The sequence below is a fragment of the Schistocerca cancellata genome, chromosome 12, assembly GCF_023864275.1.
Source record: "Schistocerca cancellata isolate TAMUIC-IGC-003103 chromosome 12, iqSchCanc2.1, whole genome shotgun sequence".
In the NCBI taxonomy this organism is placed as follows: Eukaryota; Metazoa; Arthropoda; class Insecta; order Orthoptera; family Acrididae; genus Schistocerca; species Schistocerca cancellata.
Window position 1 is genome coordinate 159167109 of NC_064637.1, and position 21347 is coordinate 159188455.

The 21347-nt window shown below is 41.8% G+C and overlaps 1 protein-coding gene across 1 annotated transcript in view; it reads left to right on the forward strand.

Annotated features, from left to right (window-relative positions):
* The window catches only part of LOC126109862 (protein unc-45 homolog B), a 128430-nt gene that overhangs the window by 71331 nt on the left and 35752 nt on the right, over positions 1-21347 (forward strand). Inside the window, exons 8-10 of the mRNA XM_049914928.1 lie at positions 1978-2175; positions 7865-8075; positions 19791-20053. Coding sequence (XP_049770885.1) covers positions 1978-2175; positions 7865-8075; positions 19791-20053 — 672 coding nt within the window. The remainder of the gene's footprint in view (positions 1-1977; positions 2176-7864; positions 8076-19790; positions 20054-21347) is intronic.

Genomic DNA, 21347 nt, shown 5'->3' on the forward strand with positions numbered 1-21347 from the left:
TAGTGAACTTATGTCGACGTCTCGGCCACCGGGTGTGCACGATCTGAGGCCGACGGAACACATCTGTATCTACATCTACATATTCTGCGAGCTACCGTACAGTGTGTGGCAGAGGGTACCTTATATCGATACGAGTCATTTCCTTTTTTGTTCCACTTCTAAATAGATCGAGGTAAAAACAACTGCCTATATGCCTCTGTACAAACCGTAATCTCTCTAATCTCGTCTTCGTGACCCTTACGCAAAATGTTCATTGGAAACAGAAGAATTGCTCTGGAGTCCTCCAATGCTGGTTCTCTGAACATTCTCAGTAGTGCTCCTCAAAAAGAATGTCGCCTCTCCACAAATAATTCCCACTCGAGTTCCCGAGGCGTGTCCGTAATATATAAATTGAAGGTGGAGGGGTGATAAAGGAACAGAACAGGAAGGAACTAATTGTAACAGCTGCATCGGGATATAACGCGGAATCAGTGGCGACGAGTGAAAATGTGTGCCAGACTGGGACCTGAACCCGGGATCTTCTGCTTATGAGGCAGTTGCATTAACCACTCCACTACCCAGACACAGTGTTTGTCGCAAATGTATGGACTGTCTCGGCACTCTTTTGGACGTGTCTAACAGAACGGACACTACGGGTTCACATAATTGATTTCCCCAATGGGCAATTAATCTGCAACCTTCAGTACGGATGTACATTCACATTCGACCTACAGTGGGAATCTCGAACTGGCGAGCGTGGAGGACACGGTGAGGACTGTGGGTAGGTGGCGCTAGTTGGGGCTGTGGATCAGCTGGGAAGTGTGCCGAGATAGTCCGTGCATTTGTGATAAACAGTGTGTCCAGGTGGCACAGTGGTTAACGCAGCTTCCTAGTAAGCTGAAGATTCTGGGTTTGACTCCCGGTCTGACAAACATTTTTCAAACATTCTACACCGTCTTGATGCAGCTGATGTCAACAGTTCCTTCCCTTTCCTTTCCTTTCCTTTCTCCCCCTTCCATCTACAATTTACATACAGTGTATCACAGCTGTGAATTCTGCGTGGTGTCTGTTCTTCCGGACGTGTCTGAAAGAACAGAGACAATGTTTTCATATAATCTCCATAAAACGTGCATGTTGTTTGAACCTACAGGTAACAAATTTAGCAGCTCACCTCTTAATTTCTTCGACGTCTTCCTTTAATCCGACCCGGTGCGGATCCCAAACATTCGAACAGTATACAACAGCAGGTTCCACCGGTGTCCTATATCGGGTCTTTGCACATTCTCTCCCAATAAACCAAAGTCAACCATTTGCTTCCTCTGCTACAGTCCTTATGTGCTCGTTCCATTCGATATTGCTTTGCAGCTTTATGCACAGATATTTAATCGGTGTGAGTGTCGAGCAGCTGACTACTAATACTGTATTCGAACATTAAGGGCTGCCACGAGGGGATGCCGCAGGGCACTGTCTTCGCTCCCATAAATCGCCGACCCGTACTTTACGGGACTGCATGATTTGCACGTAGACATCTGGTACCACACACCTCCGGAAACCTGTCGAGAACGTATCGAATGGATGCCACGCAGAATCTCTGCTGTTAAGCGTGTGGTCGTACTGTTTTGATTCACCAGCATTACATCAGTGCAGCAATCAGCTGCAAGTATGGTATAAAAGGTATATTCAAATTTTATACAATACTTGTGGCTGGTTGCTGAATTTAAGTTATACTCAACATAGCTCTACTACAACCAGATTTATAATTTCTCACAATCTTTGTTTCCAACAAGATACCAACCTTTCACTGATACAGTGTCTCTCTCTCTCTCTCTCTCTCTCTCTCTCTCTCTCTCCAGGTGTGTGTGTGTGTGTGTGTGTGTGTGTGTGTGTGTGTGTGTGAGAGAGAGAGAGAGAGAGAGAGAGAGAGAGAGAGGTGGCTGATGCTATATATTTTTTAACTACAGTAGATATTTGGAGCTCTGATGTCTTCTTTGTCGACAGGTTCGTGTCGTAGTAGCGCTGACGTGCTTGCTTCTTGGACCTTTGGATATTGGAAACACAATTATGGGCCGGGAAGGCATTCTGCAGATGATTCTGGTCATGGCAAATACAGATGACGTCTTGCAGCAGAGAGTAGCTTGCGAATGTATTGTTGCCGCTGCATCCAAGAAAGACAAAGCCCGAGCCATAGTTGCTGAGGTATGTGACATACTAGACTTGTAAGACTGCGGCGGGCGATTAGTACACGATAGTAGAAAGCCCTAGAAAGCAGACATTTATGTGTCGTATTAATACTGTGATTCTATTTGAGAATAAGTTATAACAGGTTTTCCACCGTATGGATGACAAAAGTTATTTTAGTTATTATGAGCAGTTTCAGTTCACTTTGAAACCGGTCATCAGGTCTGTGATAATTTTATATAACTGAAAAGTGGTATAAAGCATAATATTTGCTGTAATATGCCTGTACCAAAATGCATTGTGTAGACAACATAAAGTAAAGGTGGGGACACAAAATACACCAGCAGAATTGGAAGCAAGACTTTCGCAGTTGATCTCTCTGTGCTTCACTGTAGCAGTGTAGTGTCTTTTCTCAAGGTGGCAGGTTGTTGTCACAACTGCCTGCCTGACTGGACAGATACTGACAGAAATTATGCTGAGAACATATATGTGGGAGACTGCTACTCGCCATATAGAGGAGACGTCGACTTGCAGACAGGCACAAGAAGAAGACTGCTATAGATTTGAGCATTCATCCAAAAGGCCTTCTTCTAAAGTAGAAAACACCCACACAATCGCACAAATATGACCACTATCTCTCAGACATCAGGCATTCACTTCAGGATACCATCATAAATGTTGTAACATCCGTGACAGGAGAACTCCAACTGTAATTTCTTTAGTAAACACAGTCACGGTTTCGTATGAGCTGTTACTTTTTATCTCGATGACGGATTTCAATCTACTACAGAGATTGTTATCAGATCTACATTCCGTGAAGAGGAATAAAACATACCGCTTTAGTTACAATTGAAATGGACATTAATATACAATAATGTAGTAAAAAGGCGCAGCACAATATATCCTCGGCAGGAATCGTTGGCGCAGGGAACACTTCTGATTACTGGTTGTATTCATATCGATCTGAATATTGGCTGTATTCGTATCGAGTCTGAAATCAAACACGCCATGGCGGCTCGTTTATACCCTGACGTTGAGTCCATAAGATGTGCGTGAACGTAACTGCCCTCTAGCGACAGGCATAACAGTGCACCGCAAATTTTAAAGAAATTTGATATTAAAAGTGTATTCTGTTAGCCAGCTAAGACCAGAGCCCTTCTGAGCTCAGTGAAGGATGATTTGTGTTTGAAAAAGCCCACGGTCTACAAGATTCTCTGCCATTGCGGGAAAGTTTATATTGGACAAACGATTCGTACGGTCCAGGATCGTTGCATGGAGCACCATCGCCACACGTGTGTATTTCAGCCAAAAAAATCTGCAGTGGCAGAACATTGTCTTACTGAATTACATAAAATGTACGATGAGACACGAGTGGTTGCTTGTTCATCACGGTATTGGGACTCTCTAGTGAAAGAAACCAGTGAAATCTGGCTATCTGACATGTTAGAAACGGAGATAAGGGGTATCCTTTAAGTAAGAGTTGGAACCCTGTTCTGTTTGATACTAAGAAACAACTGTCTTCATTTCAGTCTTCAAAAATTGTCAGTAGTGTTTTATACTAAGAAACAACTGTCTTCATTTCAGTCTTCAAAAATTGTCAGTAGCGTTTGATATTGATATATTGTTTCCACGAGCTTTCACCACTGGTGCACTGTTGTGCCTGTCACTAGAGAGCAATTGTGTTCGCGCACATGCGGTGGACCCACGGTCGGTGTTTGAAGGAGCCGCCACGGCGTATTTGATTTCAGTTCCGGCGAGACACTGTGATGGCCTACTTACCTCAAAATGGTGGCCAGGTGGACCGCCGAAATATTGTGTCCAGATGGCGATGCGGTCCGGCTGGAGACCCGATATGAATACAACCAATTATTACACCAGGAAAGTTTGTGGAGGCACTTCTGAATACTGTTTGCCTGCAGGTAGTGAAGTAGCGGAAGCCCCACCCATTGTCCGTGCCATAACGTCACGGGTAGCCGGTGGCCATGGGAATTGATTACATTGTGCAGAGAACATGTATTAGATATATAATTATTAGGAGTTTGGTGTTTGAGATAACAATGAAAGATATTTTGATTTTATAAAGAATAAAATACTCAATAAAACTGGCAAAATAGAAAAACAGTCATTATCCGATGACAGGACACATTTAATCGTGGGCTGCCCTCTGCGCGACCTTCTAGTAAATGTAAATGTACCAGTGGTGATCAGTAGGATATCAGCTCGGTAACTGAGGAGACGTATATGTTCCGCCATCTATCAAAGATGTTATGGCTTCCCATTGGCAAGAAGGGTGCCAGCTAGTAACCGTTGAAGTGATGTGTGATCAATAAGTTCTGTCATCTGCTAACAGATGTACATAACCATCTGAAGCTTGTGTAATATAGTTAGGTAATGTGTAATTAGCTGCTTGTTACATTGTTACATTTACCAAGATGTAATTGACCTTTGTTTCAGTGGTTGAGTCACTGCTTACAAGGAAGAAGCAGACCTAAAGCACAGATTACATGACATACAGCCACTTGTCCTTTTTAGAATCTATTTCAATTTCTCAACTACATGCAGAAAATAACTAATAAATGTTGTTGTTGTGGTCTTCAGTCCTGAGACTGGTTTGATGCAGCTCTCCATGCTACTCTATCCTGTGCAAGATTCTTCATCTCCCAGTACCTACTGCAACCTACATCCTTCTGAATCTGTTTAGTGTATTCATCTCTTGGTCTCCCTCTACGATTTTTACCCTCCACACTGCCCTCCAATACTAAATTGGTGATCCCTTGATGCCTCAGAACATGTCCTATCAACCAGTCCCTTCTTCTAGTCAAGTTGTGCCACAAACTCCTCTTCTCCCCAATCCTATTCAATACCTCCTCATTAGTTATGTGATCTACCCATCTAATCTTCAGCATTCTTCTGTAGCACCACATTTTGAAAGCTTCGATTCTCTTCTTGTCCAAACTAGTTATCGTCCATGTTTCACTTCCATACATGGCTACGCTCCATACAAATACTTTCAGAAACGACTTCCTGACACTTAAATCTATACTCGATGTTAACAAATTTCTCTTCTTCAGAAATGCTTTCCTTGCCATTGCCAGTCTACATTTTATATCCTCTCTATTTCGACCATCATCAGTTATTTTGCTCCCCAAATAGCAAAACTCCTTTACTACTTTAAGAGTCTCATTTCCTAATCTAATTCCCTCAGCATCACCCAACTTAATTTGACCACATTCCATTATCCTTGTTTTACTTTTGTTGATGTTCATCTTATACCCTCCTTTCAAGACACTGTCCATTCCGTTCAGCTGCTCTTCCAAGTCCTTTGCTGTCTCTGACAGAATTACAATGTCATCGGCGAACCTCAAAGTTTTTATTTCTTCTCCATGGATTTTAATTCCTACTCCAATTTTTTCTTTTGTTTCCTTTACTGCTTGCTCAATATACAGATTGAATAACATCGGGGACAGGCTACAACCCTGTCTCACTCCCTTCCCAACCACTGCTTCCCTTTCATGCCCCTCGACTCTTATAATTGCTATCTGATTTCTGTACAAATGGTATATAGCCTTTCGCTCCCTGTATTTTACCCCTGCCACTTTCAGAATTTGAAAGAGAGTATTCCAGTCAACACTGACAAAAGCTTTCTCTAAGTCTACAAATGCTAGAACATAGGTTTGCCTTTCCTTAATCTAGCTTCTAAGATAAGTCGTAGGGTCAGTATTGCCTCACGTGTTCCAATATTTCTACAGAATCCAAACTGATCTTCCCCGAGGTCGGCTTCTACCAGTTTTTCCATTTGTCTGTAAAGAATTCGCGTTAGTATTTTACATCCGTGACTTATTTGTCAGGACTGGTTCTCCCAAGGCCGTCAGTAGTTCCAATGGAATGTTGTCTACTCCTGGGGCCTTGTTTCGACTCACGTCTTTCAGTGCTCTGTCAAACTCTTCATGCCGTATCGTATCTCCCATTTCATCTTCATCTACATCCTCTTCCATTTCCATAATATTGTCCTCAAGTACATCTCCCTTGTATAGACCCTCTATATACTCCTTCCACCTTTCTGCCTTCCCTTCTTTGCTTAGAACTGGGTTGCCATCTGAGCTCTTGATATTCATACAAGTGGTTCTCTTCTCTCCAAAGGTCTCTTTAATTTTCCTGTAGGCAGTATCTATCTTACCCCTAGTGAGATAAGCCTCTACATCCTTACATTTTTCCTCTAGCCATCCCTGCTTAGCCATTTTGCACTTCCTGTCGATCTCATTTTTGAGACGTTTGTATTCCTTTTTGCCTGCTTCATTTACTGCATTTTTATATTTTCTCCTTTCATTAATTAAATTCAATATTTCTTCTGTTACCCAAGGATTTCTACTAGCCCTCGTCTTTTTACCTACTAGATCCTCTGCTGCCTTCACTACTTCATCTCTCAAAGCTACTCATTCTTCTTCTACTGTATTTCTTTCTCCCATTCCGGTCAATTGTTCCCTTATGCTCGCCCTGAAACTCTGTACAACCTCTGGTTCTTTCAGTTTATGCAGGTCCCATCTCCTTAAATTCCCACCTTTTTGCAGTTTCTTCATTTTTAATCTACAGCTCATAACCAATAGATTTTGGTCAGAGTTCACATCTGCCCCTGGAAATGTCTTACAATTTAAAATCTGGCTCCTAAATCTCTGTCTTACCATTATATAATCTATCTGAAACCCGTCACTATCTCCAGACTTCTTCCACGTATACAACCTTCTTTTATGATTGTTGAACCAAGTGTTAGCTATGATTAAGTTGTGCTCTGTGCAAAATTCTATCAGGCGACTTCCTCTTTCATTTCTTAGCCCCAATCCATATTCACCTACTACGTTTCCTTTTCTCCCTTCTCCTACTACCAAATTCCAGTCACTCATGACTATTAAATTTTTGTCTCCCTTCACTATCTGAATAGTTTCTTTTATTTCGTCATACATTTCTTCAATTTCTTCGTCATCTGCAGAGCTAGTTGGCATATAAACTTGTACTACTGTAGTAGGCGTGGACTTCGTGTCTATCTTGGCCATGATAATGCGTTCACTATGCAGTTTGTAGTAGCTTACCCGCACTCCTATTTTGTTATTCATTTTATTAATAAATACACAATCCAAAATGTTCATACTGCAACTAATGTCTGCAACAGTGTGATTGTATGTGAATTTGTAGCTTTTTTTAAAAGTAGATCTGATGACTGTTTCCAAAGAGAATCAAAACCAATAATAAAAAATGAAAGAACGTTTATGATCCAAACACTGAAGATTCTGTTATCCCAAGACACTGGGTTCTTCAATATTTTACATGATAAAACTGTGCAATTGTAGTATTGTTGTGAGGGGAATGTTACATTACCACTTGAAGCACTTGCCTTTTGTCTGAATAAGATTGCTGGCTAATAGAAACAGGTTACAACAAGTAAAATGCTCATGCAGTTGTGTCATAAAAATATAAAAAAGAAAAAACAGTTATTAATCAGTCACTTAATCTCTGTGGACTGTATGTCAGTTTTTCCAAGACACTGTGACACTTCAAAATAATATAATAGCTCTTGAAATAAATCCCCATAAGGAAATGAGTGTGAATGAAATCAGTGAATATGCGATAACAGAAATTGATATCTGTGAAGAAAAATTATTACAGACAGACAGCTATAAAATACTGATAACTTATGACACACACTGCCTCTCAGGGAGTCCCCATTCTGAAGAAGCTGTACCAGAGCAAGGACCTGGGGGTGCGTGTGCGCGCCCTGGTCGGCCTGTGCAAGCTGGGCAGCAGCGGCGGCACCGACGCCTCCGTACGGCCGTTCGCCGAGGGCTCCACCCAGAAGCTGGCCGAGGCCTGCCGGCGCTTCCTGCTCACCGCCAAAAACCAGGATGCCAAGCGCTGGGCCGTCGAAGGTTCGCTTCTTATTTATATACTTCCACAGTAGTGTTGTACGTCTCAGATAGTAGTAACCGGTAAAGGTGCTCGAACACTTTTTAAGTAAGGGAACCGAGTACGTCTCCTCGACGGCGACTATTCGTCAGAGACAGTGGTGTGTTCGTAGGTTTTTATAGTGAATATGCTTCTCAAAAGTCTCTCAGGTGTGCAGCCAGAGTGATTTATCGTTGTAGAAGGAATTTTCGACAGCACGTGCCGGCCGTCCCCTCCCACCACTGACCATTCGTACAGACCGCACGATGTGCCAACTGCAGTGGTGGGGGTAGCTGGTGCTCGGAAGTTGAGTGACGGTCCTCAGTCTGCAGTCAGCCTCGACCGTGATCGGTGTTCCATTTCTGCTGCATTTGGAGAATTTCCAGTGCCAGAGCACACACTCAACTAAGTTGAAATCCATTGTCCTTGTCGAAGAGGCTCTCGTGTAGCCCAATTCTGATAGCTTCCATATATACACAGTCCCAATGGCGGGTTGTATTGTGCATAATTTGTGTAGCTTTGTATCTCGTTACGTATTTGGTTTCGAGGCAGTGTTCAGCATTTGCTGGTGTTGTAGACTGCTGTAGATTAGTCTGCCATTAGTGTTCCATCCATCTTCCTTCAATTGTGCGAATGGTTTGTCTGACATATGTGATCCGTGTGCGGCTCACATTGGTGTCGTTCATAGGTTGGCATCGTGTAACAGGGATATTGGTGTCACGTTTTCTTCTTCTGTTTCCTGGCACCACTACATTTTCTAGCATTGTCTGTCACAAGTGGCAGCAGCAGCATTTATCGATATCTAGTACCCGTACTATTTTTGGAAGGACAGGGGTGTGTCAGTAGCTCGGCTGGGATGGAGCAGCAGAGAGGTCCGGCAGCGTGAGGACGTGCCGGGACTGCTGATGGCGTGCAGGCATTGCCGGATCGAGAGACTGTAGTTGCGAGGGCCACAACCTCGTCCACCGGACCCAGCAGATTGAGTTGAGTAAACATTAATCCAGTAGTGAAACCTACACTATTTTGTGATCGTGCCATTTGTTTGTGCATTGCTGCTCGCAGGGTTTCCGTGAGACGAACAGCAACAAGTGGAGCGTGTCGAGTTGGCAGAATCTATTAGCCGTCTTGTACTGCCTGTTATTAGTTTTTGAATTTTGTGTTATTATTTGGTGAAGTGCAAGCAGCGGTATTTTACTGCTTAGTGGCCGCTAATGCCCCAGTTACCTGCCCTGGAGGTTAGTGTGTTTTTGCAGCAGTGTACTTTTCTTCATCTTGCTGACGCTGTCCGGCACGACGTGTAGTTCGACAGCCTCCTAGATTGTGGTTTCTTTTGTCTACCTCGGTTGTAGTGGTTCACTCTTGACTTTCGATGTTTTAAACACTGGATTCTGAAGACGCAGTGCTGTCTCTCACTTCGCCCTCGCTTCAGTTATTTGTCATCGTACCGGTTATCACACATCAGGTGGATTTGGTAAGAGGATGGATCGACGTTTAAACTGTCCCTAGTTTGAGCTGCCATCCTGTTAGGTGAGCATAACTCTTGGCTGCCTGCCTCACCACTTACACAGTTGTAGGGACTTTTCTCAGGTCAATCCCTGGAGCACTGTCTATGGATCACTCCCTTTTATTATTTTGTCTGATTGTGTCAATTGTTTAAAAAATAATATTTCGTTTAAATTATTCCTATTGCTCGTGGCCTTCAGCCGTCAAATAATTTTGAGTGCTTTTGTAACGAGGTCTTCGGACATCGGTGAAGCTCGTGTTACAGTCAATTTTTTAAATTATTGTTTAAAAAATGATTTTGGTATTTTTAATGAGTAATTGTCTTCCTCATTTGTGATTCGGGCCTTCGGCTGTTAATTGTTCTGAAGTATTGCTCGTGGCCTTCAGCCGACAAATAATTTTGAATTATTTCTTAATGAGGCTTTCAGCTGTCAGTATAGCTTGTGTTACAGTCAGTTTTTAAAACAATTGTTTTTTTAAATTATTTCCTTAAACAAAGTGTACGTATTTACTGTGCAACCGACAGTAACTGATTAGGCACCGTCAACACCTTTTCCTGCTTTTCGTAAGTCCCGTGTCTCGGTACGCATTCCTGCACTCACACAGTATTTAATACTCTCCAGATTTCTGGAGTCACAGGTCGTCTTTTACTGTTCCTAAAAGGGATACGGCCTTCGATGGCAGGCGATACTGAAATCTGATACGTAGTCGCCGTAAAATTCTACCAATTTTTCCAGATCCGTTGGCTGCATGTCAAATGTCGGCCATCTTTTTCGGTCTGTCTTCATTGGGTGTCGGCTGTGGCACAGTCTTCTGCTCGAAGGTGCACCAAATTTGGTGGTAGCTGAAGCTAGTTTTCTGGAACACGTCCCCGAGGTGGATCAGTTTTTGGTTTGGGCTTTCGTCGTGGGAGATCACGAGAGCTCTGCAGACCGGCATGTACGGCACTCCTTCCCTCTGCGATAGGCTACGACAGCTAAAGGTGTGAACGTACTGGTCTGTGTGAGTTTTCTTCCGATAAACACTGCGTCCCAGTGTTCCGTCCAGTTTTCTCCAGACCGGAACGTCCGATAATGACAGCTGGACAATTTACTCCACCTCCGTCACGAATTTAGTTTGGTCGTGGATAGATACAAAAAATACAAAAAAATTGCACGACACATCACACTGATAGGAGAGTCTGTACTCGAGGAGGCTATCGAAATCCGTCTACGTGAGAATCTCCTCGACAAGGACAGTGGATTTCAACTCGAGTCTAGTAGCTCGTCTGTAAAGGAAACTGTGTCCTGGAGTACTGCTAGAGTGTTTGGGATGCCCATCAGATCAAATTAAAGGGAGACAGCTCAGCAGTTCATAGACGTGCTGCTAGATTTGTTACCAGTAGTTTCGAGAAACACCTGAATGTTACAGAGATTCTCGATGAATCTCCGTGAAATTGAATGGGAATTCCTGAAAGGAAGGAGATGTTCTTTTCGTGAAATGCTATTGAGAAATTAACTAAACAAGCACTGCTTTTTTTTTTTTTTTTTTTTTTTTTTTTTTTTTTTTTTTTTTTTTTTTTTTTTTTTTGCCTTGTTTCACAAATTTTATTACTGTTACTGCACAACCTGGTTTTTGTGAAACAAGGCAAAAACAGTGTTTGTTTAGTTAATTAGCAATGTTTCACCAAGAACCCACAGTTGATTCAATTAAAATGCTATCGAGAAAGTTTAGAGAATCAGCATTTGCAACAGACTACAGAATGATCGCCACTGTCACGACATATATATCAGTTAATGACCGTGAAGGCAAAACACGAGGAAACGGGACTCGGAAACATATAGACAGTTGTCTCCCTTTGCTACATTTGTGAGTGAAACAGGGAAAGAAAATGATTAAAAGTGGTACGAGGTACCCTCCTGTCACACACCACGTGACAGTCCACCGAGTATGCTTAGTGTAGTCCAGTAGTGTCGATAACTGCATTTAAAAGTAGAAAGAGCTGTTCACAGTATTCAGAATTCTTAGTTCCTTTCTTAAGGAGGTGAGGGGGATGGATTTTTGAAGGTTTGGGTGGAGTGTCAGGCTACTTGTGCCACAGCTTGGGAAGGACCGAACTGTTGTGATGGTGTGATCAGACAAAAACCAAGGGGAGAGATTCCGTAAGAGTAGGAGGTTGAAGGTACTACATTGTTAAGAACTGTGTCAGCCCCAGTCAAGAGTTGATGTAAGAAGAAACTGAAAAGTGAAACTAAATTTCAAGTTAGAGGAATGAGAAGTAGAATGAATAGTGCCTTTAAAAACCGAGAGGAAAGCAGTAAAGAAGACAGGCAGAAAATGAAAAGAAAAAGAATGAGAAAGATGAAGATAAGGGGGAAAAAATGCCCACATCCAAGTAGGACTTGCACACTGAGGTTTCCATACAAACTTAATTATGTATGTGGACAGTTCGCCCATTCTGAGTGTTGAGAATCTTGACCACTTTTGCCTGGTACTGACGTAGATGCGGGCAAGATATCGGTCTGAGGAATTCCACAATTTTTGAGAATGTTTTAATTTCAATAATATAAATGTGACATAAAGTCACGCAGGAAGCAGGCGACCACTATTATAATAATCAGTAGTTCTGCATTCAGGCGTCACAATGGTAGAAGTCAAACATGAGGCAAGGAATGACTTTATTGCTCGTACAACACATTTTGGAATTTATCCGTCGTCAGATTTACAGGAGCAGTATGGCATTTCAAGTTGTGTGTGAAAAGAACAGTCACAGACTTTCAATCTGATGATGGATAAATTTCGAAACATATCATCTGAGTAATAAAGTCATTCTGTGCATGATGTTTCATTGCAGCACTATTGGCGTGAATGCAGAATTTTTTTGTGGAGTATAAAAACAACTTAACAATTTTCAGATTTTTTTTTTACAGAAGAGTCCTGCTAATCCAAACCCCCGGTAATCCGAACGTTCAGTTAATCCAAATATGAAAAATGTTAGTCTAAGTATGGAAAACTGTGTGGTAAACTGCTGTACGTACACACTATTTTAATTTACACTGTACAGTAAACATGTATTAGAAAAATTGGCAAGAAAACATTAGGTTTAAACAATGCATAACAATGAAAGAAAAGCTGTCAAACTTACTAAAATACAACGGACATTGTTTTTTGGCGTAATTAAGACAGTCTGTTATATGACGAGTAGTTGCACCATCGTCTCACAAACATCAAATCGCAGGTGTAGCAGCGGGCTGTTGCTCCAAATAATGTAGTGCAAGGTCAAGGGCCTCTGCTGTGTCACTGTGTAGCACCAGCTCTCCTTTGTCACTTTCAAGCTCATTGTCACTTCCATCACAGCAGTCCACTTCTTCCTGGTCTCGAGTCACAGCAGCAACTAAATCAGCATCAGTAAGGTTCTCCACACATGCCCCATCCACTGCCATCCAGTCATCTACGTGTCCTTCACTAGCTTCTTCACATCCAGGGATTGTCTGTATCATTTTTAGTAGATTTTCCTCTTCATTTTCAACCAGGTTGTCCTGAAATTCAAGAGATGTCCACAGTTTTCTCCACAATTTTCTCAGAGTATTTTCTGAAATATTCTACCATGCCTCAGCGGACCAATAAACAACATCCTTCACATTGGTCTTTTTTATTTTGTCCACCAAAGGAATATTTTCGTCTTTGGTTAGCATTCTTAAAAATTGTGTTCTGTAAATCAGTTTTAATGTTTGCAGTAGGCCCCGGTCCATCGGCTGTAGAAGTGGTGTAACATTCGGCAGCAAAAACTTCGCCACAATTTCTCCAATCAATCAAAAGGATTGCATGGGGAGACAAATGATTTTCCTTAGAAAACCGTTGAATAGAGGGAACAAACTGGCCGTGAAACCATTCTGTGAACAGCTTACCATCCATCCGTGCTTTTTTCTGGTTGCGGTAATATATGGGCTTCGTGTTACAGTTTTTAAAAACTCTGGGATGAGCAGATTTGCCGATCAGCATTAAAGATAGGTTGTGATTACCAGCAGCGTTGCTGCCCACTAATAAAGCCATACAATCTTTGCACATTTTAAAACCAGGAGCATGGTCTTCTGCTTTTGATGCCAGGCTTTTTGTTGGCAATGCCTTAAAATTACGGCCAGTCTCATTAGCGTTATAAATTTGTTTTGGAGAATACTTTCCCTGTCTTATCATTTTTTCAAACGCATCCAAGTATTCCTTCGCTGCATCACGGTCAGAAGAAAGCTTCTCTCCAGTAGTTGTTAGCTGACGGATTCCGTGACATTTTTTGAATCTGTCCGACCGACCCGTACTTGCACTAAAAGACTCATCACCATTTATTAACTTGTTCAGGTAGACAGCCTTCTCCTGAACCAGGGCTCCACTCAGAGGAGTTCCTTTTTATCTTTCCTGTGTAAACCAAAGGAAAAGAGCTTCATCCGTTTTATCGTACTGGGACTGTTTGAAAGTCTGCCGAATTTTCAGTTTTTTCCCCGAAGACGTCACACAGGACTGTTCGAGCTTTACTCAGTTCTTCTTCCAATCACAAATGGTTGCTTTACTGACACCCAGTTCCATTGCCAGTTTAGATACATTCTCACGACTGTCTATCCGCTTCAAAGCATTCAGTTTTTCTTTGAGAGTTAACATTGTACATTTCCATTTACTTGTGATGAAAATGTGTACACCACTACATCCGAACGAATACAATACAACTGTTTCGTGTACCAGCGGTCGATAACTAATATAAACGAGCGCTTTGCAAGCCAACTGGCAGTGCACTGACCTTGGACGCTACAAAAGTCTCGACAACGCACAACAACGAGGGGCAGGGATTGAGAGTGAGCCATTGTTCCCACACTTGTTCCCATTTGTTACCACAGTGCATCTATTTATCTGCTCGGTATCCTCCATTCTAGAAACTCATCAGTGTAATTCTGGCTAATCCGAACAAATCAGTAATCTGAACGAGGTCCGATCCCAATTAGTACGGATTAACGGGCCTCTACTGTACTTGTATTGTGGAACGTTGCTTCTTGCCAAATTTCAGAGTTCTAGGTCAATGAGAAGTACTCTATAGGTTTCGATGAGGGAGGTTGCGAGCATCAAAATATATGACATAAATGGCTGCACCTTTTGATTGCGCTGACCTAGAATTTTCAATTTTCTACACCACCAAGGGAACATAGGCCTCAGTATGTGATCTAAATTTCAACTGGATGTGTATGCCTGTTGCAGAGGGAAAGGAACAGGCAGGCAGATGGGCAACAAAGAGATCCCATAAGGGTTCTGTATTTGCAGATTGAGGTTTGGAACCCTAAAAATGGAAAAAAAGAAGAAATATAAGAAAGAGGGGGGGGGGGGGGAAGTAAATTTGAGTAAATAAGAAAATATAACCTGTGAAAAAAATTTAAGCCGGTTGGGGGGATGGGGCATGTGAACGGAGGTTAAATGCAAAGGATGGGAGAATATGTTAGAGAATAAGTTCTCGTCTCCAGAATTCAGGGGAAATAGTTCTGGGTGGATTAATCTAAATGGAGAGAAATAGCTTTTTCTTGTGTGTATATTAGCACTCTCAGAATTTTGCTTCCTCAAAGCCCATTTTCACAGAGCAAGCTTCGTCATAAGGTCATCGGCTGGCATAACGACTCCCGAGCAGTCTCTGTTGACTGCGAGGCTGCTTCCTCGGAGGGAGCTCCTCACGTTTTCACACAATTGCTGTGGTGCCGTTTCGTTCGGTAGAGTGTCCCGAATGCTACCTGCGCCAACCGGGCGGGAGACCTGTCAGCGTCCGACTTCGTGGCCCGGAAAGCCGGACCTCGCCACGAGCGCACCGTGCCGAGGGGGTGCTTGACTGCTGTGTCTCTCAGTTGTTGCAGTTGACTGCAGCAAAGAAAGCATTATTGCTTTAAATGGTGCAATCAGGGAACAGTCATTCTCATATATTGAGAAAACTCACAGTTAATTTAACAAATATTTGTTCTCGAAACAAACAGTTTGCTACGATACAACTTGCAGCGGGCTGTGTACAATTTCATCAGCACGAGAACTGGCCATCCGTACTCCCGGTAGCCGACAACCGAGTGTGCCACCTATTAAACGTATGGTGACTCTTACTTTGTGTGAGCTGTGCTCGAGGTAAATAAGATTCACCCATTCTGTTTGCGTGAAATTTTACAGCTTTCTCAAACAAATTTTCCTTTCGATACAGATAACCTCTTCGTAATCTCGTGCACTTGTGAGCTCTCACTGTGCACCTGTTCCTGTAGAAGGATAACTGTGCATACGTTAGAATGCATAGGCTGAGCGTACACTGTCATGGCCACCGCGCGCCAGACTAGTGCCTTAGGGGGCCACGATCTGACACTGGAGACGTTACGGGCCTCTCCATCCTCAATCTTTCTTTTCATTCGTGCAGTTGTAAGAAATGATAGAAACAGGTAACTAGTCATTTTTCAGTGGGTTCCATTGTTTTACAACTCTGGGATGACATTTCAGAAATTTAATTATACCAGATACTATGTTTATCATGTAGATAAGAGAAATTCCGGGTTTCACAGCAGAATGTGTATTTTGTTTTTATCAAAACATTCTGTCGCAAAAGACAGAATTTTTCTTATCTACATGATAAACAGAACTGAAGTAGCATAGCAGCTGTGGAAGAATGGCTGCAGACATATTATATTAGCTGTCTTTCTGAACCAGACGATTATTAACACTGAAAGGTTTCTTGAAAATATGCCACTGTTAAGGCAGTAGGAATCTAGAGCCACAAAAATTGGTATGTGGTTTCTTGATCAGAAATAAAGAAATATGTATTTCAGCATTTCTAGAAATTTTTAACTCCATATGGGGATGAAATAATGGGTATAGATTTTTTTTTTTTTTTTTTTAATAAATCATGATTGAAGAATTACTACAGCATTTTTAACGCTACATCTATGAAAATTGGTATTTCATTTCTCAATTAGAAATTTTAAAAAAGTTTCATTTTTTTGGAAATTTGATCTCCTAAAGGAGTGAGATAGGGAATGAAAGGTTTTATAAAATTATTTGATTTTGAAAGAAACAATATTATGAGATGGAAAGTTGCCACTCACCATATAGCGGAGATGCTGTGTCGCAGACATGCACAACGAAAGGACTCTCGCAGTTACGTTTTCGGCATTGGCCTTTGTCAACAATAGACACGTGTACGCAGACACATACACTCGTGCAAATGTAACTCACACACACGACTGCAATCTGAGGCAACTGAAACCACACTGCCTTTGTTGTGCCTATCTGCAGCTCAGCATCTCCGCTATACGGTGAGTGCCAATTCCATTCCATTCCATCCTTGATATTCCATTGTTTGATTTTATTATGAAAGAATTTTCAAAGCTATATCTATGAAAATTTGTATTTTATTGATATAATAAATATTGATATAAATTTGTATTTTATTGATATAAATAAAAAATATACATTTCACTGTTTTTGGAAAGTTGACCCCTAGGGGATGAATAGGGGATGAAAAATTTTAAGAAAATATTTCATTATTTTTTTTTTTAACTTAAAACTACATCAGTGAAAACTGTTATTTCATTTTTTCGGCTAGATATAAAGAAATATATGTTACGGGATGAAAGTTTCTTTGAAAATATCACCAGAAAAATTTAAAAGGCAAGAATAACAAATATGTTGGACACTAGCTACCAGCATCGCTTCTTGGTCAGAAGTACATTTGGGAAAAAGAAAGGCCATGCTTCTTTGGACTTAATTAGTGTGAAAAGTTTAGAAGGTGGCACAATTTGTGAACAATAAAAATTTGCATTAAAAAAAGTGTGTGCAAACCACATAATCTACAGCAAACATGTGGACACTAAGTTGGTTATTATTAAGTACAGTAAGACTGTTAAGCCTCACAGCAAGGAGGTAAATTCTACTTGAAAATTATTATTTTGTCTTTTATTGCAGTTGTAAAAATCGTAGTTTAGCTGGAACTGATTTTTTATCGTTGAAAACAAAAACCCCTAAGGAGTAAATGCATTAGGAACAAAGATCCTTAAAAAGGCTTCTGCAGAACATAAGGCCACCTGCCTTGCAAAGTTTTATCACTTCTCGGTCCTGCTGAACAATCACTTTATTTACTTTAGTTGCAGTCCTCCAGAAAATAATTCTGTAAGATCTCAGGGAATGAAAGTATGCTACAAAAACCGATGCTCTTTTCGTTATGTCAACAGAACAGAAGACATTTCTAAGGGCATAACGATACATCAACTTGTTTTAACTCGAATTGAACCCCACGGAAATTTACATACTGCGTTTCATTCAATGTATGACCGTTAATATCTGCTATTAGTGCTAAAAATCTGCATTGCCATCCACATACGTACTCTGCAAGCCACGACACAGTGCACTGCAGTCTCTCCCTTTCACCACTACTAATCATTTCTGTTCCTGTTCCACTCACAGATAGAGCAGGGGAAAAATGACTATCTGCGTGCCTCTATATGTACCCTAATTTCTCATATCCTTTCTTCACGGATTATGCAAAATGTACATCGATGACAGTACATTTGTTGTGTAGTCTGCCTCAGATGCGAGTTCTCTTATTTCCTCAATAGTACCTCACAAAAAGAAAGTCCCCTTCCCTCGAGGGGTTCCCATTTGAATTCCCGGAGCATCTTCGTACTGCTCGCACGCTCATCGAACCTACCGGTAACGTATCTAGCGTTGTGCCTCTGAATTGCTTTGATGTCTTCCTTTTATCTGATCTGGTGGTGAGCAGTACATAACTATAGGTGGCACCAGGGTTCTGATGCGGCCTCCTGTCCAGATGAGCTGCACTGTCTTAAATTATCCCAGTAAACAGAAGTCAACCACGTGCATTCCCTACTACCGACCTGACGTGCTCGTTCCATTTCGTATCGCTTCTCAATGTTACACGTAGATATTTAATCGGTGTGGCTCACGACACACTACTGACGGTGTGTTCGAATGTTTCAGGATTGTTTTTCCTACTCGTCCTTATTAACTCACATTTTTCTACATTTAGAGTGAGCTGCCATTCGTCACACCGACTCATCTCGTATCCTCCTGCAGTCACTCGACAATGACACCTTTCCATACTCTGCAGCGTCATCAGCAAATGACTGTACATTGTTACTCGTCTCATCTGCCATATCATTTAAGAGTGATTCTATTGCACTTCACTGGAGCACTTCTGACACTGCCTTTGTCTCTTATGAGAATTCGCCATCGAGAACGTACTGGGTCCTATTACTTGAGAAGTCTTTGACTCGCTCACACGTATGGGAACCTCGTACGTACACTCTTACCTCCAATTAACAGAGGACGATGGGGAACCGTGTCAGATGCTTTTGAAAATACAGAAATACAGAATCTGCCTGTCGGCCTTCATCCGTAGTTCGCAGTGTATCGTGTAAGAAAGGGGCAATTTGCATTCCACACGAGTGACGCTTTCTAAAACCCTGCCGGTTTGTGGACATAAGCTTTTTGGTCTCTGGGAAATTTATTATATTCAAATGCAGAATACGTTCGAGAATTCTGCAGCAAACTGACGCTAAGGATATTGCTCTTAATTAAGTGGATCTGTTCCTTTACTGTAGTTATGTACAGGAGTCACCTGCACTTTTTTTCCAGTCACTCGGGAGTTTTCGCCGGGCGAGAGATTAGCGATAAAATGTGAGCTGAGTAAGGGACCAGTGTCGCACGGTACTCTCTTTTAACCAAATTGGGATTCCATCTGGACGTAGTGACTTGTTTGCTTTCGACTCTTTCAGTTGCTTCTCTACACCAGAGATGCCCATTTCTGTGCTCTCCGTGCGAGAGTCTGTCCGACAGTCGAGCGACACTACGTCTGTACCGTCCTCCTGCGTGAATGATTTCTTAAAGGTGAAATTTAAAACCTCAGCTTTCCTTTTCCTGTCTTCTACTGCCTCCCCAGACAGGTTGCCGAAGGGCCGAACAGAAGCCTTCAATCTGCTCAGTGATCTTTATGTGTTGCCATAATTTTCTCAGGCTCTCGGCAAGATCTTTCACTACAGTACGACAGTGGATGTTGTCGTACTTTTGTGCGTCGGTCTTCTTACGGACACATTAATTTCTACCCACTTTTGCCTTTTGAAGAAAAAGACAGCTGCTTAAGACAGCAGCAGTGTGTGTTTCTTTACATTCCTCAGTAATTCTCAGTGTTTTTTGTCCCGCAACAGGTCTGTCGTACCTGACTCTGGACGCAGACGTCAAGGAGAAACTGATCGAGGACCGAGAAGCCCTCCGTGCCTTGTTCGAAGTGGCCCGCTCCGGAGACCAGTCAGTAACGTTCTGCTCCGTGACTGCACTGGTCAACCTGGCCAACGCGTACGAGAAGCAAGAGGTCATCCCGGAGATGGTAGAGTTGGCCAAGTTTGCCAAGCAGCACATACCACAGGAACACGAACTGGACGACCCTGACTTTGTTACCAAGCGTCTGCTGGTAAGTAATGTGCACTGTGATTAACTTGCTGTGACACACCTTACTCTTATCAGAATGATATTTTCACTCTGCAGCGGAGTGTGCGCTGATGTGAAGCTTCCTGGCAGATTAAAACTGTGTGCCAGACCGAGACTCGAACTCGGGACCTCTGCCTTTCGCACGCAAGTGCTCTACCATCTGAGCTGCCCGAGCAAAACTCACGCCCCATCCTCACAGCTTCACTTCTGCCAGTACCTCGTCTCCTACCTTCCATATTTTACAGAAGCTCTCCTGTGAACCTTGCAGAACTAGCACTCCTGAAAGAAAGGATAAGTTCGAGTCTCGGTCCCCACAGCTTTAATCTGCCAGGAAGTTTCGTACCTTACTCTTATGTTATGTTGTGCTGGCATTCTGCATACATCGTATTTAGATATACAGTATAACAGTATACATGTGTATTTTCTCTTTACTTGCAGGTTCTTTCCAGGAATATTTACTACTATCATCCAGATATTATCACAATTTTTACGATGTAGGATATCGGCTCTTAACATGTTATTTATACTATTGCTATAGGGTTAAACAGAGGTGACCTTTGTAACTCTGTGCTAGAGATGTTGTTCAGCTTCAGGTATTCATTATATTATGTTTATAGTCTTCGATATATTCAGTGCTCACTTATTCTTTCTCGCTTTCCTTTAGTTAAACTTTTTGGAACCTAATGTAAGTGTTTGAGGGGGTAGATCATTTCATGTTGATAGTCCAATAACAGACAGTCTTTGACTCTTTCATATCAGAAAATACTTTTCTTTTTTAATTAGTTGTTTAAAGCGTGCAAAAAAATATGGGCAAGTTGACAAGTCTCCAGACAACATCGTTTATTTGTACACTTCACAAAAAGATATTTATTTGCCTCTTTTATGATAGTACTAATTTGCAGCATGTTGCGTCACTTTTGTGATCAAATTTATACGATTTTGACGGTTTTTTTGTACAAGATATGATATGTAACTGCATATTGCAAAAGTTAAACTTGTACAGTTTTTTGTGTACTTTCTCTTCGTTTTACAATTTCAGTAATAAAGGTCACAGGAAATTAAAACAAAATGCCAATAACTTCCCAAAGTCACCGGGCTTCGGGTAAATGTGTTGTTCTGCCCGATAGAGCCACGATCCGCTCCCAATGAAGTATACGAAGCCTTGTTGCTCTGATCGCCACTCGTTCGAGATTAAACATAAAAATTAAACATTTTGTAATTATAATTTTTCATGATTAGTATTGAGGCATTCTTTATGATAAGGTACTGTTTTTTAT